Source organism: Scyliorhinus canicula, chromosome 15, assembly GCF_902713615.1.
Source record: "Scyliorhinus canicula chromosome 15, sScyCan1.1, whole genome shotgun sequence".
NCBI lineage: Eukaryota > Metazoa > Chordata > Chondrichthyes > Carcharhiniformes > Scyliorhinidae > Scyliorhinus > Scyliorhinus canicula.
The window spans coordinates 65252903-65266160 of NC_052160.1; the positions used below are offsets into that span (position 1 = coordinate 65252903).

At 43.1% G+C, this 13258-nt stretch overlaps 1 protein-coding gene across 1 annotated transcript in view; it reads left to right on the top strand.

Annotated features, from left to right (window-relative positions):
- Positions 1-298: 298 nt before the first annotated feature.
- gfer (growth factor, augmenter of liver regeneration (ERV1 homolog, S. cerevisiae)) overlaps positions 299-13258 on the top strand; it is a 41552-nt gene continuing 28592 nt past the window's right edge. The window contains exons 1-3 of the mRNA XM_038819627.1: positions 299-492; positions 6942-7153; positions 8593-8625. Of these exons, the coding sequence (XP_038675555.1) occupies positions 334-492; positions 6942-7153; positions 8593-8625 (404 nt within the window). The 5' untranslated portion in view covers positions 299-333. The remainder of the gene's footprint in view (positions 493-6941; positions 7154-8592; positions 8626-13258) is intronic.

Here is a 13258-nt window from a genome sequence, read left to right on the forward strand (position 1 = left end):
TGGGATTGATGGGCATGCAAGTGAATCCTATATAAGGATTAAGGAGTAAAGGAGTGGATCCTGCACTGGATTTAGTGATCTTGAGGAGTGGATTCTGCACTGTGATAGGTGGGTGTGAAAATTGGATCACAGACTCAGATTGAGGAGAGAGTGGAATGGTCCCTGAAATTGGGTTGGTGGGCATGATGAGTGGATCCCGCATTGTGATTGGTGGATAAGAGGAGTGGATCTTGCAGTGAGATTAGTGATTGGCTAGTATGGATCTCCTGCTGTGTGTGTGATTGGGGAATAAGAAGTGGAGCCGGAGGCTCCCAGAATGCCGCGCGGTCCAAGATGGCGGCGCCCAGGCCGGGGCCCTTGGGCGGGTTTCCCTTCCCCGCGGGAAATGGCGGCGATCCCGGCAGCGGCGGGGAGAAGCCAAAGAGACCGTGCCGGGCCTGTGTGGACTTCAAGACGTGGATTCGCGAGCAGAAGAAGCAGGTGGTGTCCGCGGTAAGAGAGGAGAGTGTGGGCGCCGAGAGGAGGAAGTGGAGGTGGGGAGATAGTGGCGGAAGGTGGGGGAGAGAGGAGCAGGAGAGGGTCTGCAGGTGGAGGGGGTCACTGCAAGGGGAGGGGGTATGGCATGAGGGAGAGGGAAGGTGTATTGCATGAGGAGAAGGTTGTGCATGGGGAGGGTGTATGGCATGGAGGAGGGTGTATGGCATGAGGGAGGGGCTGTGCATGTGGAGGGTGTATGGCATGAGGGAGGGGCTGTGCATGGGAAGGGTGTATGGCATGAGGGAGGGGCTGTGCATGGGGAGGGTGTATGGCATGAGGGAGGGGCTGTGCATGGGGAGGGTGTATGGCATGAGGGAGGGGCTGTGCAAGGGGAGGGTGTATGGCATGAGGGAGGGGCTGTGCATGGGTAGAAGGAGGGGAGGGGGAGGGTGTATGGCTTGAGGGGGAGGGAAGGGAGGGGCAGGGACTGTGCATGGGGAGGGTGCATGGCATGAGGGAGGGGCTATGCATGGGTAGAGGGAGAGGAGGCAGAGGGAGAAACTGCATATGTGCGAAAGATAAGCCAGCTGATCTGAGAAATGGAATCTTGACCAAGGCAACTAGTTAAAGGGAAATCCAGGAGTTTGGACAATGTCCGATTCCACAATTCTCTCAGTTTTCAATCAAACCTGCTGCATTTGCCTCCCCTGATGTGTCTTTTTGTATTCACCCACAATTACAAATATCACCCAAGTTATTTGGCTATCCACAAACCGCTGCCCTCGCCGCATCCCGAGATCCAACGTCATCCACTGCCAAGCTTACAGTGTCACTCTCTCACTCCAGTGGCACTGACTCACTCATCTCAAAAGTTATCCTGGTCAACAGTTCCATTTTGTCTTTTGATTCAGCTGACAGCTTTAACAAAAAGCTTTTTACCTTTTCAGCTGTTAAGGATTACAAGCTTCAACAAGTTATGGATGCCATGTTGTTCCAGATTCTCTTTTCCCATCCCTTCTTCCAGTTTCATCGCTTGCCATGTTTTCACAAATCCCTCTGACCTTCCTCACTCCACCCCAGAACAATCTGTCCTCAGCAAAGGCCTCGTGTTCATCCTGTTTATTAATGAATTTCAAACCTGGCATGCTACTGAGCTCTCCTCCATCACTTGTCACACCCATCACCACTTTAGCCAGAAATATTCACAATTCTCATTCTAAGTGGATCCCTCCACCTAGCCTCTTACCCTCTCTCGATCTTACCATTATGAAGGCATAACATTGACTCCTTATTTCGTCTCCTCGCATTTGCTCTTACCGATCTATTTCTGAATTTGCAACACTCCATTCTCTTGGGTCTAATCCTGTCACTGTCGTTACATCTGCTGTTATCAGGCAAACTGTCCTCCACCAAGCAGAGTCTGAACGCCATCTCTCTGACGCTTCATCCTATCTCTTCCTGAACTGTGCCTCCGCCACCCCTGATATTTCCAAGACTGTCACTGATGTCACCTCCTCTGATGATCTTCCAAAGTCATTGACCCCTAACCCCAAACAGCCCCCTTCTACCTCCCCGGGATCCAAAAACAGGTTCTGGTGACTCACTGTTCAGCTAGTTCTCGCCTCCCAGAACCCAATACTTCCTATCTCGACTCAGTTATTTTCTCTCTGTGTGCAGCCTCTTCCCACCTAATCTGCAACTCTTTCACTCACTCTAACAGTTTCCTGACCTGAGCTGTCTCCTTTTCAATCTCTTGCACATCCATCTCTCACCAGGGCAGTTGGAGAGCTCTCGGTTTGCTCCTTTAATGGAAGCTCTGCCTGTCCCCCATCCATCACCATTCTGTTCTGCGCTTGTTCACCATTCTCACCTACCTGCTCTGAGCTTGTTCTGTCATTGAACTTTTAATTCCGCTCCTTCCTTGAATAAAAAATATTGTTGTGAGAACCCCCAGGGTCGTAGCTAGGCCTGTCTTTTTGTGGGATATATGGAGCATTCTATGTTCCAGTCCCCTTTCCTCATGTCTCTTTCCAGTATGTCGATTATTGGTTACGATACCATTTCCGCTCTCGCCTTGAACTGGGACATTTCATCAACCGTGCCTCCAGTTTCCACCTTTCCCACTTTTACATATTCAATTATAATACATAATCAAATTATAATTTTCTTTCCATTACTTATGCCATTGTTCAGCAGAATTCTTTTTAAACTAAGTACACAATTTAGTCAAATATCTCCGCCGTCATGTTAAGTAGGCATTCATTGTACACAAGAATTGGAGTTGCTGTGGGCAAATTCATAAAATCTTACTGTACACCGAGCAGACATTTAACTCCTTCTGCCTGCTCCAGCTCTTTAAAATAACTACTAGGTTAGCTAACTCGCTACCTGACAAAATCTAAAGCAGCATTTCCAAGTCACCAACTTCGTCTAATAAAGGCTATTTCTTTCCACCTAGAGATACTGAACCGATCTGGAATACTATATTCAGTTTTGAGCACTGAATGCCAGCGGGCGCAGTACAGATTCACCCAAATAATATGAAAAAAAAGTGCTGGATAAACCCAGCAGGTCTGGCGGCATCTGTGGAGAGAGAACCAGAGTTAACGTTTCAAGTCCAATATGACTTCACCTATATGATACCAGGCTGAAATAGTTAAATTACAAAGACAGGCTACATAATTTTGGCTTGTATTTCACTGAATTTCATTTGAGTAATCAGGGTCTTAAATTATATTGAGCCACTTTAGGCAATATTAAGGAAGATGACCCAAAGTTTGGTCAAATATGTAAGTACGTCTTAAAGGAGGAACGAGCTGGTTCAGACAGGGAATTCCGGACTGCTGGGGGTTGCTCCTCTTCATTAACAGCACATTGGTGACATCATCAGAAAACAATGTCAATTTTCGCGTTTACACTGTTGCCACACTGCTCTACGTTACGGCTGCCTGACCCAACTGCACCACGGTCTCCAAGTTAGCTGACATTCAGAACTGAATGAGTAGCAATTTCCCCCAATTGACATATTGGAAAGACTAAATGCATCGTCTTTGGTGTCTGCTACAAACTGTTTTTTAGCTAGGGCCCCGGCAACTGATGAGACATGCATTGGTGGTGGGGCGAGTAAAATCAGGAATCTCAAGGCCAGAATTGGAGGAGTGCCTTGGAAGTTATTGAGATAGGAAGGGGTGAGGCCATGGAAGGATTTGAAAACAAGGATGAGAATCATAAAATCGCAGGGTTGCTTAATGTAGGTTGATGAGGGGTGAATGGGATGGTGGGTGTAAATTATGCGTGGCATTGAAAGTCAAATCTCAGTGTAACGGTTTTAGCAGTGATGATCTTTATTAGTGTCACAAGTAGGCTTATATTGACACTGCAATGAAGATACTGTGAAAATCCCCTCGTTGCCACAGTACGGCACTTGTTCAGGTGCACTGAGGGAGAATGCAGAATGTCCAATTCACCTATCAAGCAGATCTTTCCGGACTTGTGGGAGGAAACCGGAGCGCCCGAGGAAGGGGTGGAATCAGGCAATGTTACCAAGGTGAAAATAGGCAACCTTATTGAACCTGCAACTTTATTGAACCCACAACCTTCTGAATTGGAAGTAAAAGTGATGCAAGTGATCTTCATACACCTTCCCTTCCCCTATATGATTGCACAACATGTCCACACCAATTAGAAAGCAGATAGATTTTTCATTATCCAATTGGCTGATTCTTGACTGTTTGTCAAATGGATCTTCTTCTTATGCACAGTATGCTTTGTAACTACTAAATTAAAGAGTTCACAGAAAATCACTTAATGCCACTATGATTTTGTTTTGGATGTGCCGATTGGCACATGTGGATTTGATTCGCACTTATCATGAGGCCCGTTCCCCTCCAAGCCACTCACCATCCTGACTTGGAAATATATCTCCGTTCTTTCACTATTGCTGGATCAAAATCTTGGAACTCCCTCTCTAACAGCACTGTGGGTGTATCTACACTACAGGGACTGCAGCGATTCAAGAAGCAGCTCACCACCACCTTCTCAAGGGCAGTTGAGGATGAGCAATAAACCCTTATTCTGAAAATGAATTAAAGGAATCAATGAACCCTCTTTCAAAATTCTCCCCAGTCCACTTTGTGCTTGGACAAAATAAAATACAGGTTTTTGCCAGCATGTGGGTTATCGCACACTTTCTCCATCGGTGCGGTTTCTCTGACTGCTGACAACATTGGCGTGCACTTATTTTCTTGGCCTACTTTTCACCTACGCATTGTCACTCTTACTACCTGCAATTCAGGGAGCTGTCTTTTCTGCCTCTTCCCTATTCCCTCCACTGCCTCTCACTCGTCACTCTATTGTGCCCTCGCCACCCTTCAGAGCTGCAATCCCCATTTCTCCTTCATTTACAGATGCTCCCTGACAAAATTCCATTTCTCCTTCATTTATGAATGCTCCCTAAGAGTTTCCAACACTTGCTATTGCTCCTAGGGTTTGTTGTTTGTGATGCACTTTCTGGCTGGAGTTTGGGGACTGCAGCTGCCTGGGATGTCACTGGCTTTGGGGGTCACCGGTATTTCAACTACATTTGTGGGTAGTGCAAACTCAGCCAGAAAACCAGTTTTCTCAACTCTGATTATTTTGCAATTACCTGCAAGCTTTGTCCTCTGGTTACCAACACTGAAAATAGTTAATCTTCATTAATTCTTATCAAACCACCTCCTACTAAATCTCCCCTTAACACTCCGTGCTCTAAAGAGAACATTCCCAGCTTCTATAATCTCTCCACATAATTGAAGTCCCACAGCCCTGATGCATTTCTAGTAAATCTTCTCTGCACTCCATAGACTGCCTTCCTAAAGTGCGATGCCAACGCAAGACCTTTAGTAAATTAATGAACAACATTGATTTGAATTTTTAAAACAAACCACTGAACTTACCCTAATCCAATACTTAAGGCCATAAAAAATAGGAGCAGAATTAGGCCACTCGGCCCATCTAGTCTGCTCCGCCATTCAATCATGGCTGATATTTTTCTCATTCCCATTCTCCTGCCTTCTCGCCATAACCCCTGATCCCCTTATTAATCAAGAACCTATCTATCTCTGTCTTAAAGACACTCGGTGATTTGACCTCCACAGCCTTCTGCGACAAAGAGTTTCACAGATTCACCACCCTCTGGCTGAAGAAATTCCTCCTCATCTCTGTTTTAAAGGATTGTCCCTTTAGTCTAAGATTGTGTACTCTGGTTCTAGTTTTTCCTACAAGTGGAAACAACCTCCCCACATGCACTCTATCCAGGCCTCGCAGTATCCTGTAAGTTTCAATAAAATCCCCCCTTATAAACACCAACGATTACAGACCCAGAGTCCTCAACTGTTACTCATACGACAAGCTCTTCATTCCAGGGATCATTCTTGTGAACCTCTTCTGGACTCTTTCCAAGGCCAGCACATCCTTCCTTAGATACGGGGCCCGAAACTGCTCACAATACTCCAAATGGGGGTCTGACCAGAGCCTTATACAGACTCAGAAGTACCTCCCTGGTCTTGTGCTCTTGACGTCTCGACATAAATGATAACATTGCATTTGCCTTCTTAACTGCCGACTGAACCTGTACATTTACCTTAAGAGAATCGTGAACAAGGACTCCCAAGTCCCTTTGTGCTTCTGATTTCCTAAGCATTTCCCATTTAGAAAATAGTCTGTGCCTCCGTTCCTCCTTCCAAAGTGCATAACCTCACACTTTTCCACGTTGTATTCCATCTGCCACTTCTTTGCCCACTCTCCTAGCCTGTCCAAGTCCTTCTGCAGCCCCCTGCTTCCTCAATACTACCTGTCCCTCTACAGATCTTTGTATAATCTGAAAACAGCAACAGTGCCTTCAATTCCTTCTTCCAGATCATTAATGTATATTGTGAAAAGTTGTGGTCCCAGCAAAGACCCCTGAGGCACACCACTAGTCACTGGTTGCCATTCTGAAAAAGACCCCTTTATCCCACTCTCTGCCTTCTACCAGTCAGCCAATCCTCTATCCATGCCAGGATTTTACCCTTAACACCATGGGCTCTTAACTTATTTAAGTCTCCTATGCGGCACCTTGCCAAAGGCCTTCTGGATAATCTAAATACATCACATCCACTGGTTCTGCTTTGTCTAACTTCCTAGTTACCTCCTCAAAGAACGAACAGATTTGTCAGACATGGCCTTCGCTTGACGAAGCCATGCTGACTCAGTTCTATTTTATCATGCACTTCCCTTTGGAAAAATGCGACTTTACAATGCAGTACTTGTTTTTGTTTTTAAAAAATAGTCGTTGCAAGGGTATGGCAGGTTTTTAAAAAGTTGAATGTGGCACAGTGTGCGCTGCAATGGAATGCTTGTGACATTGCTCGTGTCTAAATACAAAGTGTTTGCGTCATTCTTAAGATTTATAATTTTTTAGATTCACTATAATTATTCAACTACAGGATGTTGCAGAAGATCTAGATAAAGAGCGTCCTGTCGAATGCCCTTTGGACCGTGAAGAATTGGGAAGAAGTACCTGGTCTTTCCTCCACACAATGGCAGCGTATTACCCAGACAAGCCTACCAATAATCAGCAGGAGGACATGAAACAGTTTATTTCTTTGTTTTCAAAGTTCTTCCCTTGTGAGGAATGTGCAGCAGACTTGAGAGACAGGTCAGTGCGTATTTTTAATTTGCCTTTTATTTTGTCAATTGGCTACTGGGAGAATCCTTCAACTGACTGTTGAAGGCTCATTTCTCTCTGAGCTAACCTGGATTAAAATTGCATCCAAGCTACCCAAGCAGCAATAGTAAATCTGTATTGGAGCTTTAATCCTATAAAAATAACCCCCCCCCCCGCAAAAGAAAAATTAGAAATAACTTGAAACTATCCCTGTTTTGTTCTGCTATCTATAATTCAGTTCACGCACTTGCCCTTTTTTTTGGAGTTTTAACTTTTTTTATTATGCCTTTCCTGCCCATCTCGCCCTCCCTTATCTTTTTATCTAAGTTTAAAATAAGTTAAAATGTCTCTTTTTCATTTTCGTATCCACACTCCTGCTGTGCCATTTGGAGGTTTAAAAAACTTTGGCAAAACTTGCTGGACCGAAACCTCGATCCAATTTATTAAATGGAAAAACAAAGATGGACTTGCCAGCATATCAATTTTTGCAACCTTGGATTATTTCTCACTCCGGTTTTCACTCATTCCCTCCTTTGCTGAAGGGCAGCTGGAAAATGCCACGTGGTTATTATTTATGGATAAGTATCCTGAGCTGAGCTCATTCTTGACCTTCCCTGATGACAACAGGCTCAAACAGCAGAGGCCGCTGGATGGCGAAAAGAATCAGGGCTGTTTTTCTCTTTTCCTTCCTGGAACAGAAATGGCACTGAAACCAATTGCTAAATGCTGTAGCTGCCACTCCAGTTTGGCACACAAGGCGACTTGAACCCATAACACTTCTAGCCTGAACAATGTGGTCGTACACTATGTATAATTGTTTAATATATGAAATGTTTGCAGTACAATAAGTTTATTGAAAAGTCCAGTTGGCGGGAAGCGTTCAGCTGATGCTGGGGAAGGATCTGAGGATGATGGAGTTGCTGGGCCACGAGTTCAGTCTAACTAGCTGGATGGATGGCATTTAGCGATTAGAGGCTGTACCTCAAAACTGAATTTTAGGTCAGCCCCAAAGTCAAGACGTGGGATGGCCAGTGTGTTGGGTGAGGCTGACCTTGGGGTGCAGACAATAATGGATTTGAATGGAGGGAGCAGGCTGCAGCAGGCCCTCAGTCAAAGTCTGTGGTCATGCGTGGACTGAGGAGTTAAGCATTGGTGTTAAATTGAGTGGATGGAGAGGCCGGCTGCGAGTTAGGTGGCAGCGGGGAGGCAATGTGACTGTTTTGTTTTTAGATTGTCGACGTGAACACTGCTATCCACCTGCAAAAAGGTGATTTCCTTTCCTGGGCCTGTCAGCAAGCCCTCGTCCCTGTGCAATGTAGCAATGTCAAGACAAAATAAGATAAATGCATTTTGCACAGTGAAACATTTGGGAAAAACTTGTTGGAATCCTGTCTTGATGCTAATCCTGTGTTTTTAATCCACTACTGTAGACTGAAGACAATGCCTCCAGACACCAGCAACAGGTATAAATTTTCACAGTGGATGTGCCTTCTCCATAATGATATTAGCAAGCGTGTAGGAAAACCAGAGTTCGATTGCTCCAAGGTGGATGAACGATGGAGGGATGGATGGAAGGATGGTTCATGTGATTGATGTTTAAACTTCACATGTTTTAATTCCACTCTGTGCTATTTTGTACTTTTCCCTCTGTCTTTGCATATGAGTTGTTACCCGGATTTGATTATTTGGAAATTGCAGTACATGCTAGCTTAATTTTCCGTGCATATTTCTACACCCTCACCTCTCAATAGCCAAATTGAAATAGATACTTTCTCAACATGCTCCCTCGCCTGGGACATCCTCTAGGGGGTGCAGTTGCTTCAGGATAATGATCTGTTTGTGTGGAGGGAAGCTTTTTGCTTGTTCCTGATTGTGTTCTAACTAACAGACGGTTGAGGCAAAAGGGATTTTAAATTTTAATCCACAAACCAATTTTGCATCTGAGAAGTGAATGTTTTGGTTCTGCATCTCCCTCCTCAGAGTTGCAAGAAAATGGAGAATTTTGCCAGGTGTCACTGATCTTTCAGACTGTCTCCATCCAGATGAACTGGTGATAATTTCCAACATCTTGTTCATTTTGATATCAACCGGGTAACATTGAGCCACATTGTCATGGGGGAATCACAATAAACCTTGGGCTAATTAGCTTTCAGTATGTCTGACTGAGGGAATTTTAAAAAATCAAATTAATTAGTAAATTTGTGAAATTTCTGGCGATTATAGTACTGATCTCTGTGCTATTTAGCAAAACTTTCGCAAACAAGATAAATTAAATCTACATGTCATCCAGTACAGTATCCAAAGAAGATAGTTTAGTACTTGGTGCTTTAGCACAAGTACTGTTACAGCTGTACTAATGTATTTTCAAGTCTGGTACCGGACATAATTGATTAAGCATTGGGGTCAGTGTTGAATTATCAATTAGAAATGGTGATCAGAGTGTAAATATCAGTTTTGTGACATTGTACATACACTGCAATATGCAAAATGTGTAATTCATGCACAATCTGTCACCCATCGCACCAACTCCATGTTAATAGTTTAGAAACTACATGGAAAGGAAAGCCAAGACACTAAGCTTTAATAAGCAATTATACCGCTTGAAGAATATGTGTTGAAAATATGCCTCGTGTTGGAACTGTCAACAGTTCTTAGTCTCTCAGGCTATGCTTCTAGAAGCCTTCAGCTATTAATAAGCTGGTCTCGGCAGCTGAAGGCTTCTGGAGGTGGCTGTGACACACTTGAGAACATTGCGGGATTAAATCTGAACAAAGGAATGAAGGACTAAATTAAAACTCTGAAGAGTTGCAATAATTCTTTTGCACTAACTTTGTACAAATGCAACCAGATACAACCTGATTGTAGAGTATCTGCAAATATTCAGAGTTTGAATAACCTGGTTGTCAACCATCATGAAAGATTCATTTCCTTAAATGGTCATAGTTATATTTGTTCGCAAGTTCCTCAGTGGGCCTGTTGTAAAGTTTAATTTCGGGGAAGAAGTGCAAACAGTTGTCACCCCACAAAAGACTGATTCTAGTCAGATCATTATGACCACCCAACTGTGGATGCAGCACAGAAATAAAGTTTCAAATTAATATTTTGAAGAAGTGCAGAGATATGAACACCTTTTGTAATATTTGAGAACAGTGTTTCAACTGCTCAAAGGTTTAAAGGGTATTTATGGTTTGTAATTATTTTGCTCATTTGGTTAGTATTTTTTACTGTGAGCTGTGTTCTGTTAGCCTATGTGCAGTGCCCGGATGAATTAGCTCAAGTCTGAAGATTGAGTACCATTTCTGAATCAGGGCATGAAACATGTAATGAGATGTGAATGTGCTGATTGTTAGTACCGTGGGTTACTGTTCAGAATACAATCTGCCCATTTCTTGTGAATTCACCAATGATGTAAACAGTAAGACATAGTCGGGTTAGTCATGTATGATAAAGCACCATGTGGCCTGGACTGTACCACCATCACCGTATGCAATTACCATTGGATATAGTGATATCAAAGGAATTTGAATATTCTGTGGAATCAATTTAACCATGAAGGAGTTTGACTAACTATTGCAATCTGATATATTGAAAGGAAAATAAATGTGATGCTCTTTCATTTCAAATCAGGTGATCAGATTATGGGAGCTTGCTGTACATTGGTTTTCACCCTGATCATGCCACTTGCGTTGGGTGAGAAGAGCTGTTCTCAAATTCATTTTTTTTTCAGGCTGGAAAATCCTCTAAAGAGATAAGGTGCCTCTGGTTTCAGAATTGCTAAAATACCGAAAGAAGTTTGGCAATCCTGAGCTCCTTAATATTGTTACTGTTTTGAAATAGGTTCCCACCACTGAATTATCCTGTTTTTAACTCTGTCATCAACATGAAAATCATTTTCACTGTTGTGTATCTTGCGTGCCCGCATTGAAGATTAACCTGTGGTAGAAATCTATGACAAGATTTTTGGTCAGAGAGTAGCGAATGTTTAAGGAGGCACGGTAAACCATATTGCACTAATTTTGAAGAGTTAAAATCCAAATGGTGCATGTGGCTGCTGATGCACACAGCATTCCCATTACTGCTACATTACACAGGATTGTATCTACTTTAATGTACTGTATTTTGTAGGTATGATCTAAAGAGGTTTGAGATTTTTAAAGGGTTCCTTACCTGTGCACTTCAGGATTTGTCATTTTGTAAGAAAAAAATGAACAGAAATAGCACACGCTCAAATGCCTGCTGGCTTTAAGACTGGCATTGCTCCAGGAGCGCATGCAATAATGAAACCATCACATCAGACTCTGTACCATGTGACACAAGGGAAACTCAGACTACAATGACCAGCACGTCAATATTACCCTGCGTTGCTTCAGTTCCAAGATCTGTCTCAGCAAATGGAAGGTTTTTAAGTGTTCTACTGACAAGAACTTACAATCAAGTTGAATGAGACAGCTTTCTGAGATTTCGATGGGAGAGGTGCTGGGCAGATGTAAATATTTGAAGTAATGCTGAGTTTAAATTTTATACACTAAATTATTAACTTTGAATCACTTGCTGGTCAGCCAGACTGTTATCATTTGATCTGACTCTTTTAAAATGCCGCCTCTACCCGCTCCCTCACACAGCAGTTAGCTGTTTCTTAGATGACCCAACACCTGTGCCTCAGCACCAACCTTTGACCATCTTCAGTATATTTCCTGTTTTCCCTTCCTAACCCTGTAGCTGTTCCCACATGTCCTGTATTACATGGGCCTATCTGGAGGTATTATTTGGTTTTATTTGCTCTGCCCTGCTCGGCATGTTGCATACGTCCTAAGGATCGGACTCCTTTTGAAGCTGAAGATCAGCTCCTCTTTATGACTTAGGAGACCAGTCTCTTCTCTCTCTTTCCCCCTCCCCCCACTTCTGCATCACCCTATCATAATGTGCCAGTTAGAGTGGTAAACATGTGCAGCTTGATCATAAATCAGGCTTTCAACTGAAGGGACTCAACAGTATAACTCCGAGCTCTGTTTTGTTTATTCCCATCTTGCACTGTTGGACAAGCTGAGCGACGAGTTGACTAATCTCCCAAGGTATCTGGCAGCTTCTCCCTTGGTGAATTTCATGTTGCTGACAGAGTGCGTCAGCTGTTTTATTTTGCATTTTTCTGTCTCTTGTCACCAATTAGCCCAATGCAAATCCTGTCAGGTTCACCTGGTAAGAACTTGACTGTCTACTGAGTTCAAGGTAAAGCAGCCTGATATCCTTTGTGAATCTACCTGCCTTGGATTGAGACTGCAAGGTAGGGCAGGAAGAGGGTAGGTCCCTGTGTAAATCCATGGGCCACCCCACTAACACACTTGTCACCAAACCGGGCATAACATTCTGAAATCTTTAAAAATGAGGTTATAAATCATGAGATGTTTCCTTTATTTGTGTCAAGGGAAGGGAGGATTCCATCCCTTTCACTTTGCATTTATGGAATCTTAAAAATTGGTAGGTTAATTTGACTTTACAATCAATGCAACTTCTTGCTCAAGGACTAATAATCTCAATGATTTTTATTTCCTGCTCTCTGAAGAAAGCAGATGCAGTAACATTGCAAATTAATCACATGCAACCTCAAAGATAGTAACAAATTTGATGCAGCCCTTTTTTGATATATTGTCTTGGGAGAACCAGGGAAAATTCTCTCATGTTTTGCCCTCGCATGGCACAGCCTCACGGAATAGGACAAATGCAGAAGCCTAAAGTGCACCTAATGTTTTTTAATATGAATTTAGAGTACCCAATTCTTTTTTTTTCCCAATTAAGAGGCAATTTAGTGTGGCCAATCCACCTACCCTGCACATCTTTTGGATTGTGGGTGTGAGACCCATGGGGAGAAGTGCACCTAACATTGCCAGCAGGAGCAGCCATATTGAAGGCCTGCTGCCTTTCAAATTAAAAAAACATCATTATCCAAACTTTGTACCTTGAATGTATAAAGGAACACTATTAATCCAATATTGCAGTTATTTTGTTAAAATTACTGTATTTAAATTTAAAAATAGTATAGAATGCAATTAAAATGTGACCTGGGAACATGGCCTGGTTTTCTGTAAAAAAATTTAAAAG